The sequence below is a fragment of the Thermobia domestica genome, chromosome 14 (assembly GCF_964235325.1).
Source record: "Thermobia domestica chromosome 14, izTheDome1.hap1.1, whole genome shotgun sequence".
Classification (NCBI taxonomy): domain Eukaryota; kingdom Metazoa; phylum Arthropoda; class Insecta; order Zygentoma; family Lepismatidae; genus Thermobia; species Thermobia domestica.
This window is the reverse complement of record NC_137467.1, coordinates 180,280,755-180,306,789: the sequence shown is the minus strand read 5'-3', so window position 1 is coordinate 180,306,789 and position 26,035 is coordinate 180,280,755. Positions and strand designations below refer to the sequence as shown.

Sequence of the window (26,035 nt, the reverse complement as noted above, 5' to 3'; positions counted from 1 at the left end):
TGGCCCTGCAGTCTCAATTGCTGACCATAATACTGTGATTTTGGATGTGGAGGAGTTTGATCATAATCGAATGACCTGTTTAATGATATCTCACATGTGCTCAATAAGATTCATGTGCGGAGACCTAGGGAGCCAAATCATATGTTGCAAGTGGCTAAAGTCTTCCTCGAACTAGCCGCTAACTTTGTGGCCTGTTCGCATGTCTGGAAAATCTTATAGTTCGTAGAGTACAAACACTCAACAATGGGCTATGGCCACAAACGACTGAACAGCGATGACCGGTCAATATTTGGTTCGAGTGGTTCAGAGGACCGAAACCAGACAATGTAAACATATCCCCAAACAATAATGGAGCTGCGAACAGCTTAAAGCATGCCGTGGTGACAACTTCGGTTTATAGTCCCATGTAGTCTGCGACTCATGAACTGAAAAAGTGACTCATGTAAGTTCCAATCCACGTATAACCGAGTCCAAGTGAGTTGGTAAGAGGTTCGTAGCTGCATTCGTGATTGTATGCTGCTGCAATATCCCATGTAGATCAAACTCCGCTGCATAGACCACAGAAAAACGTTACTGATACATCCTGCGTTGATTCATGCTGTCAATTCACGCGGTATTGCTTATCAGTTTCTTCGAATGAGTTTGTCCAGACTTTGTTAGTCGAGATCATCCAGCACACTTGGTCTGTCACTGCGTTGTTTCTGATGGCCAGTAACTTTTCCAATGCTTTATTCGCGGTCCATCCTTAACACTGTGGAGCGAAAATTTCAATGTCCAAACGACTTACGTCTCATATCACATTAGTCTAGTGTCAACTACTATCTCGTGGTGCTCAAATTCCGATAATCTCTTCAAGTTACCACCACTAGAGTACACTACGTTTTACTGCAATCACAAAAGTTTAACTGTTAACGCTAGTCCATGGCTCTTGGCACTTCAGTGTATAGCCATCGGACACGCAACTCTTTGGATGCAAAATAAACATATTTTATGTTAGGATCCTCCACATACTAAAACCTTTTTCCTAGCGAATATTCGGAATAAAGACTTGGTAAAAGATTATTTTGAACTGACGCTCTTTCAATCATGATGAGGTCAAAGAATGAATCAACGTTGCAAGAGAACAGAATTGTTTTCTTAATTTCAATGCAAGATACGAACAGCAAGTGAATGACGTGGTAGCTGAGATGCATAATGGCCTCCTCTGATGCTAGGGGTCTTGGTTCATTCCAAGACCGAGTGAGTGGGAGACCCGGGCTCAATTTCCGGCGGGAGCTCATGTGGTTCGGATTCCAAATTAATCAGTAGGTCTTTTCTCATCTAGGCTTGATGCTGAAATGGATGTTAAACTCAAAATCAACTCAAGGCCAAAGTGCACAACCACTGGGTCAGTGGATTTTCTCGAGATTTTCCTATTACGTCTCAAAATGCCATTCCATTATATTTCATAACCATTAAGTGGTTGATTGATTCAAACAGAGTATAGCGTCCCTTGAGCCCCGAAGATATGTGAAACGTGGTTCTAACCTGGGATCCGAATGACATCACATTTGACCGAGAATCGAACCCAGATCTACCGTAATGAAGACGGGTTCTCTAACTGCATAGTCATGAATGAGTCAATTATTATCATTCAGTTTCTTTTATCATCCGTCTCCTTTAGCCTGCAGACTAAATGATTAGAAGTCACACTAAAAGGTTTGATTTCATTTCACGAACATCTTGAAAGAGAGTGTATCTTCATGAACTTGAGATTTAGGCTGCCTTCACACTAGGAACTTGTGAGCAGGTCATGTGAATCTGTAGTGTAAAGGCATTCAATACTTCTGAAAAAAAAAACTCAAACGATCGTGAGACCAAAATGGCAGACATGCTAGAATCAGAAGAAACTCCAGCTTTAATCTTGGCGATAAATTGCTAGAAAATATTGGAAAAAAAGATAAGGAACAATGTGCATTCATCCTATAAATTGCTCAATACTGGCAGATTGTTCATTTTACAATCCTTCAATTACTTCAAGATGTCTATATCTTCGTTTGACGAACTGTATAATAATATTAAATATGCATTTCGTCAGAATAATTCCACAATAAGAAAAGTTTCAACATCAATTATAAAATGTACACTTTTCGTCATTGCAGCTGAGTTCACGCTCACGTGTAAAGGGCTCTCATAAGATTATGTGTTATTTTTTTTCCCGCCAGTAGTCGCCTCGAACCAGCTACTGGCAGGGGTGACCTTTGTAGCAGCTCAGAACCGCGGCTCACTTGCACCGAAGCATATGTATGAAGGTGTACAATTAAGACAATGTAAAGCTACAAGATCCGAGTGTGAAAGCTACCTTAATAACATATATAATTATTTAATTTCTCCAGTAGTGAGTTAACGGAAGCAAATGAGAGTGTTTGAAATGGGTAAAATATACATTAAGCTTTTAAGTTGGCGTCTATACAATCATTTTCCTCTTATTTAGTAATGCAATGTCTATTGTTTTAGGTATAAATCTAATCTTTACGATGTGTTACTCGCTAGTGTAGTAAGCAACGAACGTTTCCTAGTAATTCCTAGATTGAAGAAACTAGAATAACTTGCACTGTATTTTCTTAAATGTATACACTTTCTTAAAATGTTTAACATTTCGTAAATGTATTTTGTGTTCATTTACAGAAGCGCAAAACGAACTGAATTCATGGAAAATGTTTATTATACACCGTACTGTAGAGCAGCTCCCTACTTACTTGGAGCAGCACTTGGATATTATCTCTACAAGACCAGAGGGCAGCAATTAAAAATACCTAAGGTAAATAAATGTTTGTATTATTGATAATAGCTAAAAAAACAATTAGTTGTCGGTATATACACTCTTAATATTAAAATGGTATGATAGAATATTCATTCTCTTAACATAGCATAATCAGCCGGATGTTATTTCGTGGTCATTTTCTTATCTAGTTGGAACGTTTGAAGATCATATGGGGAACTCTAATAAAGAAAACAATAGAAATTGTACTGTTAAGCATTAGATTTTAACTTAAATTAAAAATTAACTGCAGTTCGTGCTTCGTCTAGTAACAAAATATGTTATTTGAAGCTATCTTAAGTATACTTTTGACCAAAAGCATTCTATCTATACACTTAGTTGTTTTTCAAAAGTTATAATCTTGTAATCTAATGATTAAAATTGTACCTCTTATGGATTAAATAAAGATTTAAGCTAGACAAAAATATTCACATTTGTTTCAATAAAATAATGTAGAACAAGGTGTACAAGTCATTGAAGCGCTTTGTCATTCCCATGGAACTTCTGTTCTCCGACAGGCTCCTGAGAGGGCCAGAAATTTATTTATAATAGTCCTCTACAGAGCCAAAATCCATTTACAAAGGAACATAGGTATACACACATACTTACATATGAAATACATATATATATATATATATATATATATATATATATATATATATATATATATATATATATATATATATATATATCGGCAATTCAAAACCTGCTATGTGACATTTTCGGCCGTTTCGAGATAATAGTATTATTTGGTGCAGCTTTTAGATTCTTTTAGACTCTCTACTTTATTATTACTTGAGAAGGTATCTAGTTACTTGCAGCATCAAATATTACTTATAACATCACTCTTATAAAGCGAAAAGTCTAACCAGGATACTGTTTTTCGTTTCTCCTGAAAAATTTATAAAAATACACATAGCAGGTTCTGAATTGCCGGCGACGATATATATATATGCATGTAAAGAAGGAAAAATCCAAGTTGAAAAATAAAAAAAACAAAATTAAAATATTAGTAGTATAATTAAAAAAAAACAGAAGTGTTACGTCATAACGTATGACTGACGCGGTAATAATAACAATAAAAGTGACAAGGCTTTGGCGGTTACCTTTCGTTGTTGTGTTTGGAATTAACAAATTTTGTGACAACTCGATAAGTATTTTGTACCGTTTATCTCACCTTTTAGAATTCACTTATACAACAATCATTCGGTCTGGTGATGCTATAGGAAACTTTTTAGTGTTTACTTCCATTGCTAGCTTGCATAGTGTCTTTTGCTTATTTCAAGTATGTGGTATTATAACAATCACTGACCGATTGTAAGCATCAGCTATAGCGAAATTAACTGAATGTACTTCAAATCATCAATCACTCAAACATATCTGTTTGAAACTGTGAGTAATAGTAACCTTATGCAAAGTCATCACTAATTAATTTATGGCCTTTACGTTTATATAATTCACACTGGTAAACGAGCTACAACATTTTCTCAAAACACACATGACTCATGGAAATGAATATTAACTTACTTTGAATAGGGATGGCCACAAAGTTTCGGTTCCGGGGGAACCGGTTCCGCGATTAACCGGTCTTGGAAATCCGGTTTCCAGAACCGATTCCAGATCTGGATAAGAAAAAACGGTTCCAGAACCGGACGTTAGGAACTGGTTCCAAACCTGGATTCGAATGCCCCAAGATCCATAAAGTGGCACAAAATTCACATTCAAAACACTGCAAAGAGGACCATGCGCTTGTACCCTCCCCACCCAGACCCGCTTGTGGCCCCCCAGAAAAAAATTTGGTCCACCAGTTGGTGTTTAACCAAACGAGTTTGTCAGTTTGCCTGTTTAGCCAATGAGTTTGCAAGTTAATTATTTAATCAGAATGTTACTTCCACCATTTCATCTAGTTCAGTGTTTATAGCCTGCCAGTAGCCCAAGTTTATCGTAGGGATGGCCAGAAAGCTTCAGTTCTGGCGGATTGGACATCAGGTTTCCAGAACCGGTTCCAGACCTGGATCGTAAAACTTTTAGTAGAACCGGATCCGTTCAGACCCGAGAACCGGTTTCCCCAGGAACCGTTTCTGGCCATCCTTAATTTGGAACATTCATTTCGCCAGAAACTCCATCACCACACGCTGTTCGTGAACTACAAAATAAACTGCTTCGACACTATCTTCAACAATACAGCACGACAAAACTAGTGATACTTCTACGTTTTCTCGACACTGTGTCAAAAGTTTCACTTTATAGTACTTGAAAAGTATATAAATTATGACACAGCACATCTGCTTGGGATATATGGAAATTTATCCGAACATCCAGATAAGCGAGTCATCTGTTACAACGTTTTTCATTGGCCATTTAATTCTACATTTCTGAATCAGTTGGTATTGCTAGTACAAAATTTTTTTCACCTCATTTTAGTTTGGAATAAGTATTGTGTTATGCTTATTTTAAATTTCGGATTTTGCTATACGTTCTTTACATTTGAGAATACTAACGCGCTTTCGTAATTAGTAAATTGAACATAAATGATTCCACTTATTTCATCTAATAAAATATTTAAAGAAAAGAATTCTTTATAATGAGAAATAAATTTAATTCGTGATTAAGAGTACCTATTGTAGTTGAACTCATGAAAGAGCTGAAAAAAAGTTTCCAAAGAATTAATTTTTTGTTTGATTTTTTTCAATCTTTAAAATCTTACAGATACTATTTTAATTTCAGTGTGTTACACTCCTGTAGTAATTAATGATTTTGTGAATTTGTAGTTGTGTAAACTGAATCACAATTATTGTTTGTAAATGAGTTAATAAATATAGAAGTTTGATTTTTACTAATTTTTAGAAATAATTTTTTGTACATATTATTCATATGATTCTTAATTTCCAGATTTATGTTCTGATTGGATGGGTGGCATCCACGGCGATATGTTTGACTGTGGTCTATAGTCTGAAGAGGACTATGTCCTTGGAGTATGAATACAATGCAGTGGAAGCTGCATTTTACGCCAGTCTTCACAGATTTGCATTTGCTCTTGGAGTCGCTTGGGTTATATTTGCTTGTGTTAAAGGATACGGAGGTAACCACTTAAAAACTTGTGGATTTTTTCTGCTTACATTATTTATTCCTGCAATAAACACTTCTATTTTGATACACAAAGTATACTCTGGTGTTTGGCCTGGAAGTATTTGGGCGATTGTAAGCAATCTTCTGCATGCATTAAAGTAGGAAGGTAGTAAGGAGGCAGTCTTTTTCTAGAACAATAACGTAACTTTGTACCACTAGGGATCGCAAAATAGGCGTATCTTTAGTGTTCGTATTCAATGTCAAATCAATCAAAATTTACTGTATTCATTTGAAAAGATTTAGCACATACAAAGTCATGAAGAATGATTTGAACCTGACACAGGGATTAGAATTCTCATTAAGTTTTGCACATCGACCATATAAAAATTATCGACAGTTTAAACTTAGAATATATTTGAGGCCCTGTAGACATCGGAGGCTTAGAAATTAATTAAAATACAATTGGAGCAGCTGTGAAGAAATATTCTGACAAGAGATACAAGTCTATTACTACTTCTCACTCCTCTTAAAGTGTAGAGTCAAAGTTTTTCCATGCTTGAACTACACCCTTCTAACTGAGCAAAATATGATTCTCTTTTGAACACAGCAGTAGTCTGTATTACTTTGTTACTTTGCTGTAATACTTCCACATTTTGGACATCTATAGAATACTACTTGTAAATGAAAACCATTTCGCTTAAACAAATATAAATAATTAAATTTAAACAAATTAAAATGCTTGAAATGACGGTACATGACGGTACAATATGCAACTCAATATTGAAAATCATATTTGAGAGTAAGTACAAATTGTCTGAGGAGTTTCAGCTAAAAAATCATTGAAATTTTCTATTTTCTGAACTACCCTTGGCAAAATCTTCTAGTACTATTTGTACATCTATGGTGTTGAGCACTTCATTTCCGTTGCCAACATTGCTTGTCCGTTCAGACGTTCATCCAAAATAGAAGATCTGAGGTACTTGTCTTCTTTTTAGTTTTATTTTCTAAACCTTCATTCTCTGCTATTCTCTGCTAGTAATTGACACTGTAATACTGTAAAATATTGTTAAGAATAGAGAAATATCCAAGAAAGAGTCGCTAAATGAATTTTAGGTTATGTAAGACAGTGTCTTTTGTAGAGAGCTTTTACGGAGCAACTCCGCAGATAAACGGAAGCTATCTTTGAATTGCTTATTTTCGTTGATACCACATACATCTTTATGGCTAAAATCCGACCGGATATTGATTCAATACTTTCTAAGCTTACTTGTTTCCCACTTTTGAAGACGGATAATACGGGACACTGTAGTATAAAGGCGTTGCTGGTTATTGTACAAGTGTTAGATCAAAATATCTCGGAATATGCACAGATGCTGATTTTGTTGTTAAATCGTACCAGACGTTTAGAGTCCTAATTGGCAAAACTTTGAATAACAGACCTTTTAGTAGGTCACAGAAAGAAAGAATATAGTATACAACAAGATCTTTTAATAGCTTTTTTATCAGCTACGACCGGCTTGATTTCAAACATGAAATTTACCAATGGAATTGGGTTGTCTTTAGAGAACCTTACTCATGGTTACCTCAATATTTCATAGATTAAATTGTTCAGTTATTTATTTTAAATACGAAGTCCACTTAAGAAACTTATCATATCGTGAAATATCAGTTTTACAAAATAGATTAGACTGTTGGTAGAACAGCCATTTCCATCCGGACGATGTATGACGCACGAAAGAACATTTACAACTAACGAAGGAGTGAAGGGAATAAAATGCGGAATTGAGAATGCAAATGTTATCGGTGCACGTGTTGCCAGAGATAAAACCATCAACTACGTTATTGATGCCCCATTTTGCCTGTCACAACGGTCTTATCAGCGTGCCTTATCAAACTAGCTTCTTTCTTTCTTCACGTTGTATACTGTCAAGAGGAGTTAGAAACTATGGTACAACAACTCGTGCTATTGAAAATGTCTTTGTTATTGTAACACTAATACAATGTTTGGTCTGGATTCCTAGAGTAGACTAAGTTAACAAAGGTTCAACTTGTTTTATTATGAAGCCAAATATAAACATATGTTATTTATTCATTATCCCGTTGCGTTCCAGCGACATCGCAACAAAATATAGAAAAGGATAATCATGCCTGTTGTTCTGTATGGCTGCGAAACATGGTCGCTTACTCTGAGGGAAGAACATAGACTGAAAGTATTTGAGAACAAGATCCTGAGACGAATATTCGGACCCAAGAGGAACGGGAATGGGGAATGGCGGAAACTTCATAACGAGGAACTACATAATTTATATGGTTTACCCAACATTGTTAGGGACGTCAAGTCTAGGAGGCTTAGGTGGGTGGGTCATGTAGCTAGAATGGAAGAAAGTAGAAACGCTTTCAAAGTCTTGACTGGAAGACCAATCGGAAAACGACCATTAGGGAGACCTAGGCGCAGATGGGAGGACAATATTAAGATGGATCTTGCAGAGATAGGAATACAAAGTAGAAACTGGATGCAGTTAGCTAAGGATAGACGTCAATAGAGAGCTTTTGTGAACGCGTCATTGAACCTCCGAGTTCCATAGGCCATAGAGTTAGTTAGTTCTAGTTACATCCATGTCGTTATCATAAAATACTATGTTTCAAAACACCAGTGACATTCATAAGAATGTTATGAAATCGTACTCTTTATTAAGGGTCATATTAATCATAGAGATGATGAAGTTTTTTAGTGGTTAAAATGCACGAGTTATTTGTACTATTTCTTCTTAGGTGACAAAACCTTAGTGACAGGAAAGGAAAAAAACTCAGTAAATGGCAGGGCTAAGGAAGTCTGTGTTTGTTTTGACCATAAATAATTGGGCACTTCGATATCGTATTTTGAGATCGGGAAAAAGAACAAATGAACATATTAGATCTATGGACAGTGTTGCTAACCTGAAGCAGCATAAAATCCCTTCAGAACATCAAAAATTCCCCTTTTCAGTCCAAATGTTCCACAATGCAAAATATTTTCTTTTTATCGCTACGTGAATGCTATCCTCGCATTAGTACAATAACTATGTCCTATATGACGGTCTAGACAGTATTTTAACAGTAAATAAAAACCTGGTATTACAGCACGCACACAGGAAGAAAGCATATGGAACGGAAGAAGTTAATATGCTGAAAAAAATGGTAATATTGATATATGTCTCATATCCTTATATTAAAGCAAATTAATATTACAACAAAGTTACTTCAACTTTTGTTTCTGAGGCACAATTTTCTTATTTTCTTTTTAGAGAATTGTATGTATGTATGTATGTATGTATTATTATTATACTTTTTATTTTTTATTTTATTTATTTATTTTTTGGCAAACTGATCTGAAGGTTGATTTCATTCTGACTGTACACTTATGCTTTGGCAATATTTTACAGTTTCGTTTCTTTATTTGAAGGTCCAGTAAACGCACTTCTTTCTTGGAAGGCCCTGGTTCCTTTAAGTCGACTCACCTACTGTGTTTACCTCACTCACAATCTAATTATCAACTACTTGGCTTGGTCTATGAAATCAGAAGATTACTTTGATATCGAGCCAATGGTAAGAATATAAACTTATTTCATATGTATACTACAACATGAAACATTTAAAGTGTATCTTGTTTTTACAATGCTCGAGTAAGTGAAGAATGTTAGTGGGAGAGGAACGGGAGATGGTAACCAATATTAAGTTTCAACAGTGGTTCAATGCTAAAATATAATTTAAATCAAATTATTTCTGCGGAAGTAATTGCAAGCGATCAGCTGCTGATTTACCAAACTGCTTCAAAGTTTTCATAAAACATTTGAGATGTTCGGAGCCAAAGTAAATCTTGTTTAATTAGCCAATTTGCGAAAAAAAAAAGAGGCATAACGTTTGTGCACTCTGCTTAAGTAAATAGATGGAAAAGTTTAAAAGTTAATATTATCTCTTACCCAGTGTTTGGCAAAATCAATTGAAATCAATTGCAATGATCAATCAATTGAAAGTAATTGCTCTGAAAATCAATTGCAATTGATTTCAATTGCAATTGATTTCAATTTGTTATTGACAATTAATTTCAATTGCAATTGAATTCAATCATAAAATTTGCAATTAATTTTTCGTCAATTATTAATTGTTAATTGGTCACCAGGCAATTGAAACTTTTAATTGTTAATTGTCAATCGCACAGAGTGCAATTGAAACATTTAATTGTTAATTGCAATTGACAATTGAAACTTGTAATTGTTAATTGTAATTGTTAATTGCAATTGAAATCAGCAATTAAAACTGAAAATAAGAAGATATGTGTATATTGTGTTGTACACTTGTTACTGTTTTACATATTTCAAAAAAGGTACTTATAGGAAATGCTGGATAACTACCATCCCTTCGTCCCCCCTGGAAATAAAGCCGTGAAATTAAGCATTTTTAAAAGATATTATATTTATGTTTCGAAAGAACTCTATATGCCCGTCATGTATACAATAGGGATGGGCACAAGAGAGTTCGAGCGAGTTTTCTTTAAAACTCGACTCGACTCGAAGCAGACATCTTTGAGCTCGACTTGAAAACTCGGCTCGAAAAATTTCCCCCAACTCGACTCAATTCGGATCGAGTTTCCAGTCGAGTCGAGCCAAAACGAGCCAATTCGAGCTATATCCTTTGTGTAGTTCCAAGTACTACTCTCTTCAAGTATCCTACATAGACAATATAATTATCCATGATACTACTACTACTACTATAATAAATTATTATTATTATGACACCGTGTATAAACATGGAATATAGACGGTTTGTATCTGAATATAAAAATTAGTTGACTATCGATCTCGGTCGTCAAGAAATCTTCAGGAGGCAAGGACATCGGTCACGAGGTTCTAGGTTTGAGTTGAGGAGGAGCAAGTACTCGGGCTCGAGCCAAAAAATTGTTAAAAGTTAAAGGACTCCAGCCAAACATGTCCAAAACTGCTCGACCCGGGTTTAGGGTTGTTAACGACTCAAGCGGCTCTCTCACAGCTCATTAACTTATCGAGCCGAACAGAGAAGTGAGCCGAGCCAACAGCTCATCCAACCGAGCCAGCTCAAGCCGGTGGCTCACACAAGCTGAACCGAACCTAGCTGATTGCTTACCCCAACCGAGCCGGTTCGAGCCATCGGCTCAGTTGAGCTGATTCGAACCCAGCCTATGGACTCGTTTCAACGGAGCTGGTTCGAGCCATTGGCTCCAATCGAGCAGAGTCGATGACTCGTCCCTACCGAGCCGGCTCAAGCCAATGGCTCAATAGAGCCCAGTCGATGGGTCATCTCAACCAAGCCAGCTCAAGCTGTTCGCTCAGTTGAACCGAGTCGAGCCGGACATCACTATCTCGGTTGGCCTTCTACTTTGGCTAAAAAAAATTAGGCCGTGCAGTTCTCAGCCTTGATGGTATACTTATATTGGTGCTCACGGCGTCATTAACTTGTTCCGTCACCAACGAATTTCGAGGTACTTTGTTTTGCTTTTTTTTGCGTGTTTATGTCGCTTTGTGAGCCTATTCCTACATTTTATGCGTCACCGGAAGTGGGTCAAAATGGGCCTACTAATATGTCGGAACAAGTTATTGCTGTTCCTCCACCAATGAATTTCGAGGTCGTTGCCTTCACATAGTTTTGTGCCATTTTGTGTGTCTACTTCCACGTTTTGTGCGTCATGGGAAGTGGGTTATAATGAGTCCCCAAGGTGGGACGAAAATGAATCACTGTTCCGTCATTAACGAATTTCGAGGTCGTTAATTTCACATCGCGTACCCTTTTGTGCGCCTATTTCTACGTTTTGTGCGTCACTGGAAGAGGGTCAAAATGGGCCTCGAAGGTACGACGAAAATGACCCACTGCTCCGCCACTACCGAATTTCGAGGTCCTTCCTTTCGCATCGACTAGTGAATTTTCGTGCCGTTTCGTGCCCCTTTTTCCACGTTTTGTGCGTCACCGGAAGTGGGTCAAAATGAGCTTCCAAGATGAGACGAAAATGACCAAGAGTTCCGCCACTGGGGGCGCCGTGGCTCAGTGGTAGAGCCCTGGTTCGATCCCAGCTCGCGCCGTGTGGACGTTGTGGTGGACAAACACCGTGTTCGTGGGTTTTTTCGCGGTTCTCCCGTTTCCTCCCACTTTCTTCATTTCCACCATTTCACTCATCTCTCATCATCACCGTCTCCTTTATCCTAACCGGCATAAGCGTGGGACGTAAAACTTAAAGATTTGATTTCATTTTCAGTTCCGCCACTATCGAATTTCGAGGTCGTTAGTTGCTCATCGCGTACCTTTTGTGCGCCTATTTCGACGTTTGGTGCTTCACTGGAACAGGGTCAAAGTGGGCCTCGAAGGTGGGACGAAAATGACCCACTGCTCCGCCACTACCGAATTTCGAGGTCCTTCTTTTCGCATCGACTAGTGAAGGTTTCGTGCCGTTTCGTGCTCTTGTTTCCACGTTTTGTGCGTCACCAGAAGTGAGTTAAAATGGGCCTCCAAAGTGTGACGAAAATGACCCACTGTTCCGCCACTATCGAATTTCTAGGTCGTTTCTTTCGCATCGTTTAGTGACTATTTTTTTAAAAAGTTTTCTGTGCCTACTTCCTCGTCTTGTGAGCCACCGGAAGTGAGTTAAACAGGCCTTCAAAGTGGGAGTTAAATGACTCACTGCTCCACCACTACCGAATTTCGAGGTCCATCTTTCGCATTGACTAATGCCTGTTTTGTGCCATTTTGTGCCCCATTTCCACGTTTTGTGCGTTACCAGATGTGTGTCAAGATTAGCCTCCAAGGTGTGACGAAAATGACCTACTGTTCCGACAGTATCGAATTTCTAGATCGTTTCTTTCGCAGCGCTTAGTACCTTTTTTTTAAAAAAAAAAAAATATTTCTCGTCTTCTGCATCACCCGAGGTGAGTTAAACGGGCCTTTAAAGTGGGAGTTAAATGGCTCACTGTTCCGCCACTATCAAATTCCGGGGTCGTTTCTTTCGCATCGTTTAGTGCCTGTTTTGTACGTTTTGTGCGTCACCGGAAGTGGGTCAAAATGGAACTATGAATATAACGAAACAAGTTAATGCTGTCCCGCCACCAACGAATTTGGAGGACGATTCCTTCACATCGTTTAGTGTGTATTTTGTACCGTTCTGTTCGCCTAGTTTTACGTTTTGAGCATCACCAGAAATGCGTCAAAATGGTCCATCAAGGTGTGAGGAAAAAGAGCCATTGTTCCGTCACTATCGAATTTGGAGGTTGTTTCTTTCACATCGTACAGTGCCTGTTTTGTACCGTTTTGTGCTCCTATTTCCAATTTTGTGCGACAAGAAAAATGGGTCAAAATGGCCTACCTGTATAGTGGAATAACTTAATGCTGTTCCGTCACCATCGAATGTCGATGTCGTTTCCTTCACATTTTTTATGCATGATTTGTGTTACTTTGTGCATCAGTGGAACTGGGTCAAAATGGTCCTTGAATGTGGGATGAATATGTCTTTTTCTGCCATATTTGTAGGTCCTCTTTGACCCACTTTCGGTGGCGTACAAAACGTGAAAATATGCGCAGAAACGGTACAAAACATGCACTAAACAATGCGAAAAAAGCGACTGTGGGATACTGGTGGGACAGTGGGTCATTTTTCTTCCCACATTGAATGCCCATTTTGACCCACTACCATTGATTCATAAAAAGTGGAAATAGTCTTAGAAAACGGTGGCAAGGAAATAATTATCAATGATAATTATAATAATTACCTATATACAGTGTCGTATTTAGGGGGGTGGATTCCGGGCTTAAGCCCCCCCCCCCGAAATCTTACTTAGTATAGTAAAGTAAATGAAATATCTCGCAGAATTTTCACATTTCCAGGCAAAGCTCCCCCCCGAAAGTTAGCAAAGCCCCTCCCGAAACAAAATCGTAAATACGCCACTGCCTATATAATTGAATTCATTGTAATTTGGTCCATGACAAACACTTTACCATTTCGCACTAGCTGTTATGCCTGTTCTTCGCACGGATAAGATAAAATATCAATGTAAACAAACTGAACAACGGGAGAACAATTAAGAAACATTTCTAAAATTGGATATATTTTGTGTGAATATATATCCAACAACGTACATGTGTTTTCATTGGGAAGGCCGATGGGGACTGAATTTGAACGTAAACACTATCGGGGGTGTCACTATACGTCTGAGCAACCCCGATAAATATGTATTCGACACAAATATTGGTCATTTTCTACTACTTTTACATGTCCCGGTGAGCGCCCCCTCAGACCCCCTTGGTTCAAATTGTGAAAAAAATCTCCTCTGGCCCCCAGCCGATACCGCGAAAACTATGAATGTGACACTAACATCTGCCATTTTCTACTACTTTTTACATATCCCGGTAAAAGCCCCTATGATCCTCTGGTTCCAATTTTCAAAAAACAACGCCTTTGGCCCGCAGCCGATGGGGGCTGCATTTAGAAGTCAACGCCTGTAGAAGTATCACCATTCATCTCAGCGACAGCGAAAACTATGGATTTGACACTAATATCGGTCATTTTCCATTATTTTTACATGTCTCGCAATTCTCCACCCCCGGGTACTCCCGGCCAGCATACAATGGTGGCTAAATTTGAAAATAATCGCTAATGAAAGTATCACCATTGATCTCAGCGACCCCGAAAACTACGGATTTGACACTATCAGTCATTAAGGATTATTTTTACATGTCTCTTGATCTCCTTTAATGCCTCCGCTCCTTAGCTAATGGGAGCTAAATGTGAAAGTAAACGCGGTCTTGAGTTTCAGCATTGAGCTCAGCGACCCCGAAAACTATGAATTTGACATTAATATCGGTCATTTTCGATTATTTTTACATGTCTCGGAATTCCCCCCTCTGGTGACCTAAGGCCTGCATACAACGGTGGAAAAATTTGAAAGTCACCACTAATGGTAGTGTCACCATTGATCTCAGCGACCGTGAAAACTATGGATTTGACACTAATATCGGTCATTTTGGATTACTTTTACGTTTCGGTATTCCTCCCCCCTCCCCGTTGATCCCGGCCGGCAGCCGAATAGGGTGAATTTGGAAGCTAATGCGATTGGAGTTTCACCATTGATCTCAGCGACCGCGAAAACTATGAAATCGACACTAATATCGGTCATTTTCTACTACTTTTACATGCCTCGGTAAACGCCCCCCTGATACCCCCTGGTTCGAATTTTGTCAAAAACGCCTTTCCTTGGTGTGGGACCTGGACCAAGGTACCCGTGACCACAATTTGGTTACTCTCGGTCAACTTGTCTGGTCCCTAGGCTGTTCCCGGAAAACGTCCCCCTGAGACCCCCTTAGTTCGAAATTTGAAAATTAAGCTCTCCGTCTTGATCTGGGGCCTAGACCAAGCTACCCGTGACCAAATTTTGAAAAGATTCGGTCCACTCATCTGGTCCACAGGCCACACAAAGATAGACAGACAGACGCAAAGAAACTCTTTATTTTATTTATATTAGAAAGGTCAGATCCGCCGTTATTGTAATAGAGCGGTGCTTGAGCGATTGATCGTAGAAATTCAAACTCTGATGAGTGATAATTTCATAGGCTTGTTTTATTACAAGTTTAAACTCTTTAGTCAGTAGAGAAGAGGGCGTGAATCATGGGTCAGAGTTGATGACAATAGGTTTTGGTGGGTCTGTGGGTCACAGTGGGTGAGAGTGGTTCATGGTGGATTGTGGGTCAGAGTGGGTCACGGTGGGTCATGGGTCACGATGGGTGGTGAGTCAATTGGTCGTGGCTAAAGTTTTTATTGTCCCACGCCCTCTCTGAACTACAGTGTTGAAAATTAATCAGTGAAAATCAATTGCAATTGATCAATCAATTGAAAGTAATTGCTGTGGAAATCAATTGCAATTGAATTAATTGCCAATTGATTTCAATTGCAGTTGAATGACTGAATTCAATTGCAATTACTTTCCACTGCAATTACTTTCAATCAATTGATTAATTGCAATTGATTCTCCATTATTAATGGCCAACTGCAATTAACAATTAACCATTACTTTCTTCAATTGTCAATTACAATTAACAATTAAATTTACAGATTAATTGTTAATTGTTAATTCAATTGAAATTTGCCCAACACTGCTCTTACCTTATAAGAGTTATTTACAATATAAATACATATATCTTTAAAACTGTGCGAGAAACCTCACTTAGAGATCTTGAAGAGGAAATACATCTAAAAGAACGAAAACTAAGTTTGATTCTCTTGTAGAAAGAACGTGCCATATATTCTGCTCTATTTATAACATACTTTTTACATTAATAGGGAACTAAAGAGAAACTGCAAGAATTATCTAACAATGTAAAGAATTGAAGTTCTAGCCGCGAAAGTATTTATTTATTTATTTTTTTAAAATTTGAGCTTAGAGGAAGTAGCAACGTTTATGCAAATATATCTTACACTTATTTTGTTTTCATTAAATTTGATTAATTTTTGCCAACAGGAGTTTAAATACGATGCACACAAGAGTGCAATTTAGCTCACCAAATAATACAAAGATCTCTTTATAATAAACTCTTTGTATATTTCAATCTAACTTCCACTTTTGGTATCTATTAAACTCACCTCGTTACCAGATTATTACCAGAAAGGGTCAGCTTGTAATCAATAATAATAATAATAATAATAATAATAATAATAATAATAATAATAATAATAATAATAATAATAATAATAATAATGATAAGTCGGTTGTCACAAGTAACACATAAACATGGTTAACATACGTAATTATATATAATGCTAAACTGGACTACATAACATTTCAAAGTGGTTTTTGCTTGTCCTTTTCCAATATTTCAATACATTTAGTCATGAATATAAAAAAAATCATTCATTTGTGCTACACGAAATTTTTTGAGAAAAATTAAAAAGGTCATCATACCAATATACATACATTGACATCTCCATAACGGAGTAAGGACTTTTTTGCTAGTCACTATACTTGAGAACCATGATAAGTGGCGAAAAGTAGAATTAGGACTTTATTACATTATGAATTTGCAGATAATACAGCATGAAACAATGTATTTTTTATATTAAAATCTTTTTAAAATGTTCTAAAATATGTTCAAAATGCTTTAAAGTGTAATTTGAAGTCAATAACAAACCTACATTGAGTTTTAGGAGTGAAAAAAGATATTAAGATGGATTTAGAACATTTTTCTATAACTACATTGCACTACACCAATATGATCATAATATTGCGACCGTGCAACCATCGACACCCACCAAAGGCGGATCTAGCTGGGGCCCGTGATCCCTAGTCTCCCAGTTGTTTGACTGACAAAGATAATTGAAGCTATTAACTATATATTTTTTAAAATTAATAGTAAACTCATGGTGCACTTATCATATTCTGGATTCTGGTTGGCCCCCCAGTTTTTTACCTTCTAAATTCAACTCTGATATCCATGTTTTGTTTCCTTACATTTCATCACATGTTTCCGAAATCTTTTCCATGGAGTTCTTCCTTAATACTGAAAAACTCATCGCGTAATTTAGAAGTGACTTTTCCTTTTCTATAAAGAAAATGTACGTAATTGCGCATTGTTCACTTTACTTCACATTATGTTGCACATTTTCTGAGTTGCAAATTTTGTATCACAGACCTTACCATACAGAACAAAGTTGTCTGTGGTTAAATATGATAATAATACTCTACCACCAAAAATTGTACTTTAACTCTGAGCAGTTAAAATAACAAAAGTATACGCTATAGAAAACTGTCTGCGCTAATCGTTACTTTAGCTCACAAATAATCTAAAAATATCTCCACACTAGAAGCGAACGGACTAACGAGAAAGGAGCTCAACAATTGAAAATTTGAGAAGAGGAAAACTGAATATGTTCCTTTCTTTCGTGAACTTACAAAATATTGTATCCTGTTTATTTTCTAATTTCTTTTATTAAACGTTTAGAAAATAGACAGCTAAAATAATAAACAAGTACCAAAAATACTTACCAAAAAGATGAAAGATGCACGTTTATTTATAGAAAATGATTCTAAAACTGAAGAAAAATGTAACAACAATTCGAAATCACTCATATTTTAATGAAAGAAAAGTATATCATAAAGAGAATGTCTGTTTGGATCGAAAGATCCAATATATTTCTGGCAAACATTTTCTTGTAAGCCTTATATCTGGAAAACTACATATAACGTAGCCAAACACAAAAACATCACTTAACTCAGTACGGTCTGCTGATTCCGTAGAAAATACAAAAACGCTAACTGACTTAAGGGCCGTTCGAAACTTTTGTGGCAACTAATCCAAAAAACTATTATCGGTCAAGATCGCAATCTTCTGATGCATTTTTTGGATCATTCCTAAAATTCTTGGCCTAGATCGCAATCTTTTGATCCATTTCTCTGGATTATTCCTATTTTTTTTGTTTTCTGATAGTTCAAAAAATTGCAGAATCATGAAAATTCAAAAACTAGTAATTAGTTTCTTGAAGCATCGTAATTTCAGGCTTTCATGGCGATGGTGGGGGCAGAATTCTCGATTTACAAAGTTTTAAGACCTTCATTAGTGTTTTATTATACTATTGACTGTAAATGTATCTTAAACTCAAGAAGAGGCAAATGCCCCTGTGCCCTCCTGAAATGACGCCCCCTAGTTTCTCGGTCTATGCCCGTTAAAAACATATTTGTATTGACAACATTATTAGAATATTTGAATTCCTGAGATCGAGGTGCGATAGACAGAAGTTACATGTTTTTGTTTTGATAATTCTTTTGCTATTCATGTATGAGGTAATTATTGCTGTCTATAGTGACAATGTCATTATTTGTTTCAGGTGGTGCAATATCTGGGAACTTTAGTTCTTGCCATGTTACTTGCAACAATTTGGACTTTAGCATTTGAATCTCCAATTCTTATTATTGAAAAGGAGATTTTTAGGAAAGGTAAGACATTATGTATTACAAATGCTTTTCGTTAAATTTGTTTAATCTTGCCCCCTCCAAGTCTGCCAACAGTAACACCAACGGCTCGTAACATCTCCCAAAATATGACTTGAAATGCTATTTTAAGAATTTATCATTTATTATCATTGGTTATAAAATTACATTCCTTTAAAACCTTAGTAAATAATATCTTTATTTATTGTTCGTCGTATTTTAATGAAAGTTAAGAAGCCAGGATTGATTGTACATTTTTCAACAGCTTTAATATGGTATCTTTTTGTTTTAACGTAGTATGAATTTAAAACGTTTTTTTAATAACTAGGAGTTAATGATTGAAAACAGTTAATAACAACAGAAATATTGTGTTAATGCAGTTACTCGAATTTAATAGTGGATATATGAATTGAGTTAGCCTGACATTCTAAAAATAATACAAAATTTACCATTTTTCTTCTGCTTGTTTTTCGTTAGTGAAAGGAGATAATGAAATGCAACTTACCACAGTCATAGATAATGTTATTCTACAGCAAAAAATATAAACCTGAAGAATTTTCAGCGTTGCCATGCATAGAACTGAGTTGAATTGAGTTTTGAGTTTAACGTCCCGTTCAGCATCGAGGCTATATGAGACGTGGACCTACTGATTAACGTGGAATCCAAACCACATGAGCTCCGCCTGAAATCTAACCCAGGTCTAACATGCCAAAGGCGCATACGCTGTTGCCATCCATAGAAATTACTGTGTTGCCAAAATAACAATTCCCCCAAAATCTAAGTTAAGGCAGAGACTAGAGGAATGAACTCAACTGCATTTGATTAGGTATCATGTCTTGGAATCCTATGAACTACTTTTTAAAGAATAATTATATTTAGTTTGTAATAAGCAAAATAGTTTTAACATACAATTATTAAAATTAAATAATAATGTTATTTAAAAATAGTTCAGAGGATATCAAAAGAACGTGATAAGTAATCAAATGCAATTGAGTTCAATCCTCTAGTCTCTGTCTAAACTTAGATTTTGGGGGAATTGTTATTCTTGCAACACTGTAATATCTATGGATAGCAACACTAAAAATTCTTGAGATTCATATTCACTGTTGTAGAATAACATTATCTATGATTGTGGTAAGTTGCGTTTCATTATCTGCTTTCACTTACCAGTAAGCAACCAAAAAAAATAGTAAATTTTATATTATTTTTAGTATGTCAGGTTTATAGTAAAGAATAAAATCAGTTTCCTTCATAATAGATTTAAATGTTCTATTGCAAATTTCTAACAGATAAGTCCAGGTGAAAATATAAAAAATGTATATTTATAGGACCACTTTCTCAGTTTAATTTTAAACATATTTATGATATATTCCCAGCGTAGCAGTTTAGAGTACTATGGAATAGTTCAGTATGGCCACACTCATATTAAAGGCTAATGCTTATGAAGCATATATCATATTTTTAAATGATCGGTAAACAAAAAGATACTAAATCCAATATTAAATCGTAATGGAAGGGTGAAATCACCCCTTCTTAGTCTGAAGAATATATTTTTAATACTAGTAATAGCTTTTTAATCATAATAATTTCTGAGTTAACGGCTTATGAGTAATTATAAAATACGACAAAAAATTCGAATGTACCAGTGACAAATTGAATGCATTTCTATATTCTAATTCATGAAACTTCATAACTTTCCTATAACAGTACGATGTCAATATTTATACTACAATAAATTTTCAATTACAGCACTTCGGATAAAGTAAGTTACTTTCTATATTTTTAAAAAAATGGTATATTACCATCGGTTTGAATACGTAGTATAGACATGCTACATTTTGTATAGAAACATGGAATAGCACACAAGTTACAATGTTGATATGAGTAGTAACTCATTTATTTCAAAGAGGCACTGTATCTCAGCGGTAATTCGTAATCAGATTCGAAAATATCTTGGTGTGATGCTGCACATTGTATTGCTACAAGCGAACGTCTGCGAGGATGAGAATCAGGTGTAGTTCTTTTTACAAACCAGTGATGTCAACCTGAAACATTATAAAATCCCATTTGGAGACAATTTATAAAACATGAAAAGTGAAACTACTTTCTTCAGTAGCTATATCAATGAATTCAAACTTATATAAATCAAACAGCTTATGAACAAGTAATTATGAGAGAGAATTGACGAAAAATATTGACGAAAACAAGTTTATTTGCTATTAGAAATTAGTAATTGAATCACGCATTTGTATCATAGTTTTCGAGTTAACATAACGAAACTAGTTAAGACAGGCTTTATTCTTTAGTAATTTCGTATATAAGTTTTTAGAAGAAGGTTGTTTCTAGCTTTTTTAAAAAGTAAAAGAGTTGTTTTTAAGTTCCCTCGCGCTTATTTTTTGAGATTTCAAAGTCACTGTATAAATCACTTCAATACTAGTCTGCATTTTACTGTAACAAAATCTAATAATTTGCACTAATTTTACATTTATGGAAGAGTCAGTACTCTAGTACCCGCCCATAGAGAGTTTTGCTGGTGTCTATGAAGGAAATATTTGAAACATCTCATATATGCTACTAATTTCTAAGAAAATTCTTTTTACCCCTATTAGAAGAATTGTCAAAAATAAAATTGCACAAAACGGGATTTTTCCAACGGTTGGCATCACTGTGACAAACTACTTCAGAGTAATTATTAACAGCACATTCACGGTAAATGAAAATCAAAAATACGATATTATAAAACGGAAGGAATATTAACATTTTGAAGATCAAATTGTGTGTAGTCTTAGTTAGAATGAAAATTAAGTATTTTCTTTCTGAAAAATGACCATCACAATCTCACGCTTATGAAAAGTATAATCGTATAAAAGTACCTAAGTTATTATTATTATTATTATTATTATTATTATTATTATTATTATTATTATTATTATTATTATTATTATTATTATTATTATTATTATGTTTATTGCAGGCAGGCCAGCAAATAAACCATCTACACCACCTTCTGACCTGACAAGGAATCAGAATTCAAACTCTACATTAGAAGGAAGCGGAAACGAAGGTTTTGTTGGTGATAACATGAAGCAAGGTTTGGTGTGATATTACTCTAATTACTGTCAATAGCTCACATGAATTTGTTATACGTATATATTTCCGTTATCATTAAATGTGTTTCATTTTAAAGTAATTCTAAAACGAAAAAAACTATCTTTTGCATAACATTACTGTCTATAAAACAAACTCATTCATTTTATGTTAAAAGTTTCATGTAAGTATTACTTTAATTGTTTCTTGTAAGAATCACTTGTGTTATGAGTCTGTCACAGTGTAGAGATATAAGCAACATGGACTATCAAGTGTAGTTGTCATATACATGGGACTACAAACGTACTTCATTTTTATAACTTCAATCCTTATTGTGAACTATGTGTGTAAATACCAGAAATAATAACGTTGGATTCATCTTATGATGACACTATTTTGAAGTACAAAAGTAAATGTCACATTCTTCTTAACAAATAATAATTCATATTCTCATGAATCTTATTAACAAATATTTATATTAATTATTTAAAATTTAAAGAATATGATACTACATTCCAGGTTTCGGGTGAGGGTGGGGGGAGTTCCACTACTATAAACCACTAGGTCTATGTAGAATTGAACGGATATTTTCTGCACTCGAAAAGCCAATAAGTAATTGTAGAGTATTTCCATGTATATATTCAAAAAGAAAAGGAAGATTATTTTTATAAGAAGAGTACAGATAAAGTGTAAGATCAAATGTTCATCCTACATCAATCATTTCTCTGCTTAAGGACTATAGATGTATTAAAACAGTGTTCAATTCTATGTTGAGTTAGGTCTGGACACAGTAGATCTCCTGCAAGGGTAGGTCCCTGCTATATTCGAACGTTAATATAACATTGTGTTCACATTTATTGTGCTAGTAAGAAAAGTTCATAATTCTGATTCGTAATATATCCAACAGCCATAAGTTTCTTTCAAGCGTAGATAATGGAACCATCAATCCTTAAGAAACATTAAATTTTTCTAACAATGTTGCAGTCTGCGAATTTAGCAATATAACTACGATAGATTCATTATATAGCACAGACTGAATTTATGTACTCATAAAAAGAATTAATAACACTACGTACCCCAAAGTCAGTTATGCAAACCATTGTATGTGAAAAAAAGCATAATTAGAGTTAATGAAAACTATTATAATATATACGTTTAGGTCAACCGACAGTAGGATGGAATAATCATGCAATGTATGATCTGATGGAAGTAACAGTGATAATCAGAACGTATTGCATTGCCCTTGTATAGGGTCCGACTGTGTGCCTGTATGAATGCATTGTACAACCTGTATTTTTTGTTTAGCCATAAGGATAGAATGGAGCTAAGATAAAACAACTTGAAGGTGAGATGCTGGAATTATGTTATTTATGAAGTAAAATAACAGATGATTGGATGCAACCAAGATGTAAAATCAAAAATTATTCAGCAGAAAAAAAAAACACATTAGAAGGAAAACGGAAAACTCTATCGGGAACCATCGATCTGAAGAAAGCTCTGATGAAAGCATATGTATGGAGAGAGTGTCATATGGGTGTGAGACACAGACTTTGAAACAAAAGCAAAGACGGAGAATGGAAGGATTCCATATATGCTATAGAATAAAGTAAAAAAAATAGGTGAGCAAATAAGGTTCGAAATGGAATGATAAAACAGGAGCATTCTATGGACTATTTCACAGAGAAGAGATAGAGTAATTGGATATATTACGAAACCTGGAGGAGTCGTGCCATTAGGTTCAGAGGGTAAGAGAAAAGGAAAAGTGTTAAACTATTTACGCTGTAAAAAATAAAACACTGAACCACTTTTAGTACAAATGTTGAGAGGAAAATTGACGAAATAGTGTTTACAAAATGTGCTTCGCGTGTCCAAAAGCGTTAACTCTCAAACAAAAGTATGTAATAAGACATATTAAAAACACATTTTCTCAGCAAATATTTTGAAACCCAAGTGATGGCACATTTTGCAAATACATCTGGAACATAATATGGACAACACAGTATCTAAAAAGGGTGAATATATGTAACATGGAGGTGTTCAAAGATTATCGGTAATGTGTAAATTGTCCTGCATAAGAAACTATTATCTCTAGAAGTAGTTTCTTTATTTTTTGCAGTGTAGAGAGGAGACAAATATTTTGTAGGAAATTATGGAAGATATTAAGAAATTGTAATTGTTTGAAAATAGGGATTAGTGACTAGTTATGTCATACCAATTGAAAGACGGTGAACCGATAAGAAAAAGAAGAATGCTTCCTGAATACTCGTTATAACTTTAACATGTTATTGCAAAAGAGCTGACTTCATCCAATCATTAGTTTATTTATAAGTAAGCAAAAAGGTATGTTTAACAAATAAACAAAAAGCATAAAAAAAAACAAAAAAGGTTCATTGATTGAAACTAATAGTTAAACACGCTATTTGAAGCGAAACGTTACCAGAAAAGGCATGTTAGATATTTCTGAGATATCTACCAAATTGAAGAGTAATTGTATTGATGTATTTTTAGTATTCTAAATTATTTAATTCGGTAACTTTAATTTCTCATTAAACACGTTATACATTTCATAGAACGGAGATACGATTTCTTTAGTGAGTATCTAGTTTTCTTTATGCTGTAATTATCATTTTGTAACATTCACCAAATTCATACTGTAATTCATGTTACTTCATTGCATTTCATGTTGTCATTCTATCATACTTCATACACTTGCTGTAAATAAAGTTATTTTCTACTATTAACATATCTTTTATATTCTATTTCATTTCCCGTACTTGCTCCTAAACGATTAAAATAAACCGTTTTGTTGAAAAACACAAATGAACAATAAAAAAATTCATAAGTAAAGAACAAATTCTTCGTAGAGCGTTTGTTAGGCTACAAACATTTATTGAATTGTAAATAATTACCTTAAAGTAAGCGAGACTTGTGATTGTAATTCTTCTGGAGAAGGAATCAAAAGTCTAAACTGATCGAAAGATTACTAAAATACGATTAATATAATAATATCTCAAATGTAGATTGCAAATACAAGTTCCTCTAGAAAGTATCTCCATTTTGCACAGGATATGGCGCTAGTGTTACAAATCTCCGGATATATGAGTTGCTGTAGGAAAAATACGTTTACCAGATGAAATTTCTATCCTCGAATCCTTACTGAAACGCAACGAACTGAAATCATTTCTGAAAGAGTTGGTTATGTGTGTTGAAACGTGGATAACATAGTACAACTATTTGCAAAAAAGATTGTGGTTGAAGCAAGGGAAAGCCTTGTATTTTGTGGTAAATCCAAATTGACACCGAATAAGATTACATTAGTTTGGTGGGATCGGAAGGGTATCGTCCATCACGAGCTACAGCCTCTGGTAGATATAAGATTCAGATCTGTATTGTTGACATCTAGCAAGAGCGTGCAAGTAGAGATTCAAAAGAAGTGGTTAAAATTCTTGAACAGAAATAATGTCATATACCACGTTAATGACGGAAAAGGCATACGTTTGAATAACCCGTCAGTAATTGACATAACTTGGTTGGGGTGTTTTAATGCATACTCCATAGGTTCTATATTTGGCAATATCACAATATAATTTGTTTCGGTTCCTGGAGGATTCTCAGAATGGTTAACCAAGTTTGAATAGAAGTCTATGAAAACCACACGTCACAGTTACTTGAGCAGAAACCACAGAAGTTTTTAGAGACGGAATTATTGTGTTTCCTGGAAAAGGAGAAAAAATCATTGTCGAAGAATATGGAGCATATGTGATTTAAAAATGCTATTTAAACATGAAATGAAATCAAATAGGCCTATTTAAGTCTCACGTTTATACCCGTTAGATTAAGAATTATGATGGGAGATTTGGTTAAATGAGAACGTGGGAGAAACAGAAATACCCTGAGAAAACAAAGAGACACAATGCTATTCAACTCAAACTTATATACAGGGTGTTTGAAAACAACACCGACAATTCCTGACACTACGATAAGACAAAAAGTAAAGACCAATCTGAGTGTACAAATGCTTTTTTTCGGAGTTAAAGGGTACTGTAAATATGAAAAAAAATGAACTTTAAAGGTCTATAGCTCCAATACTATGGAATCTATCGTAGTC

The 26,035-nt window shown here is 35.3% G+C and overlaps 1 protein-coding gene across 1 annotated transcript in view; it reads left to right on the top strand.

Annotated features, from left to right (window-relative positions):
• LOC145670494 (nose resistant to fluoxetine protein 6-like) overlaps nt 1-24,592 on the top strand; it is a 61,178-nt gene extending 36,586 nt beyond the window's left edge. Inside the window, exons 9-13 of the mRNA XM_081739221.1 lie at nt 2,668-2,800; nt 5,693-5,882; nt 9,312-9,454; nt 18,738-18,846; nt 21,815-24,592. Coding sequence (XP_081595347.1) covers nt 2,668-2,800; nt 5,693-5,882; nt 9,312-9,454; nt 18,738-18,846; nt 21,815-21,942 — 703 coding nt within the window. The 3' untranslated portion in view covers nt 21,943-24,592. The remainder of the gene's footprint in view (nt 1-2,667; nt 2,801-5,692; nt 5,883-9,311; nt 9,455-18,737; nt 18,847-21,814) is intronic.
• Nucleotides 24,593-26,035: the final 1,443 nt, after the last annotated feature.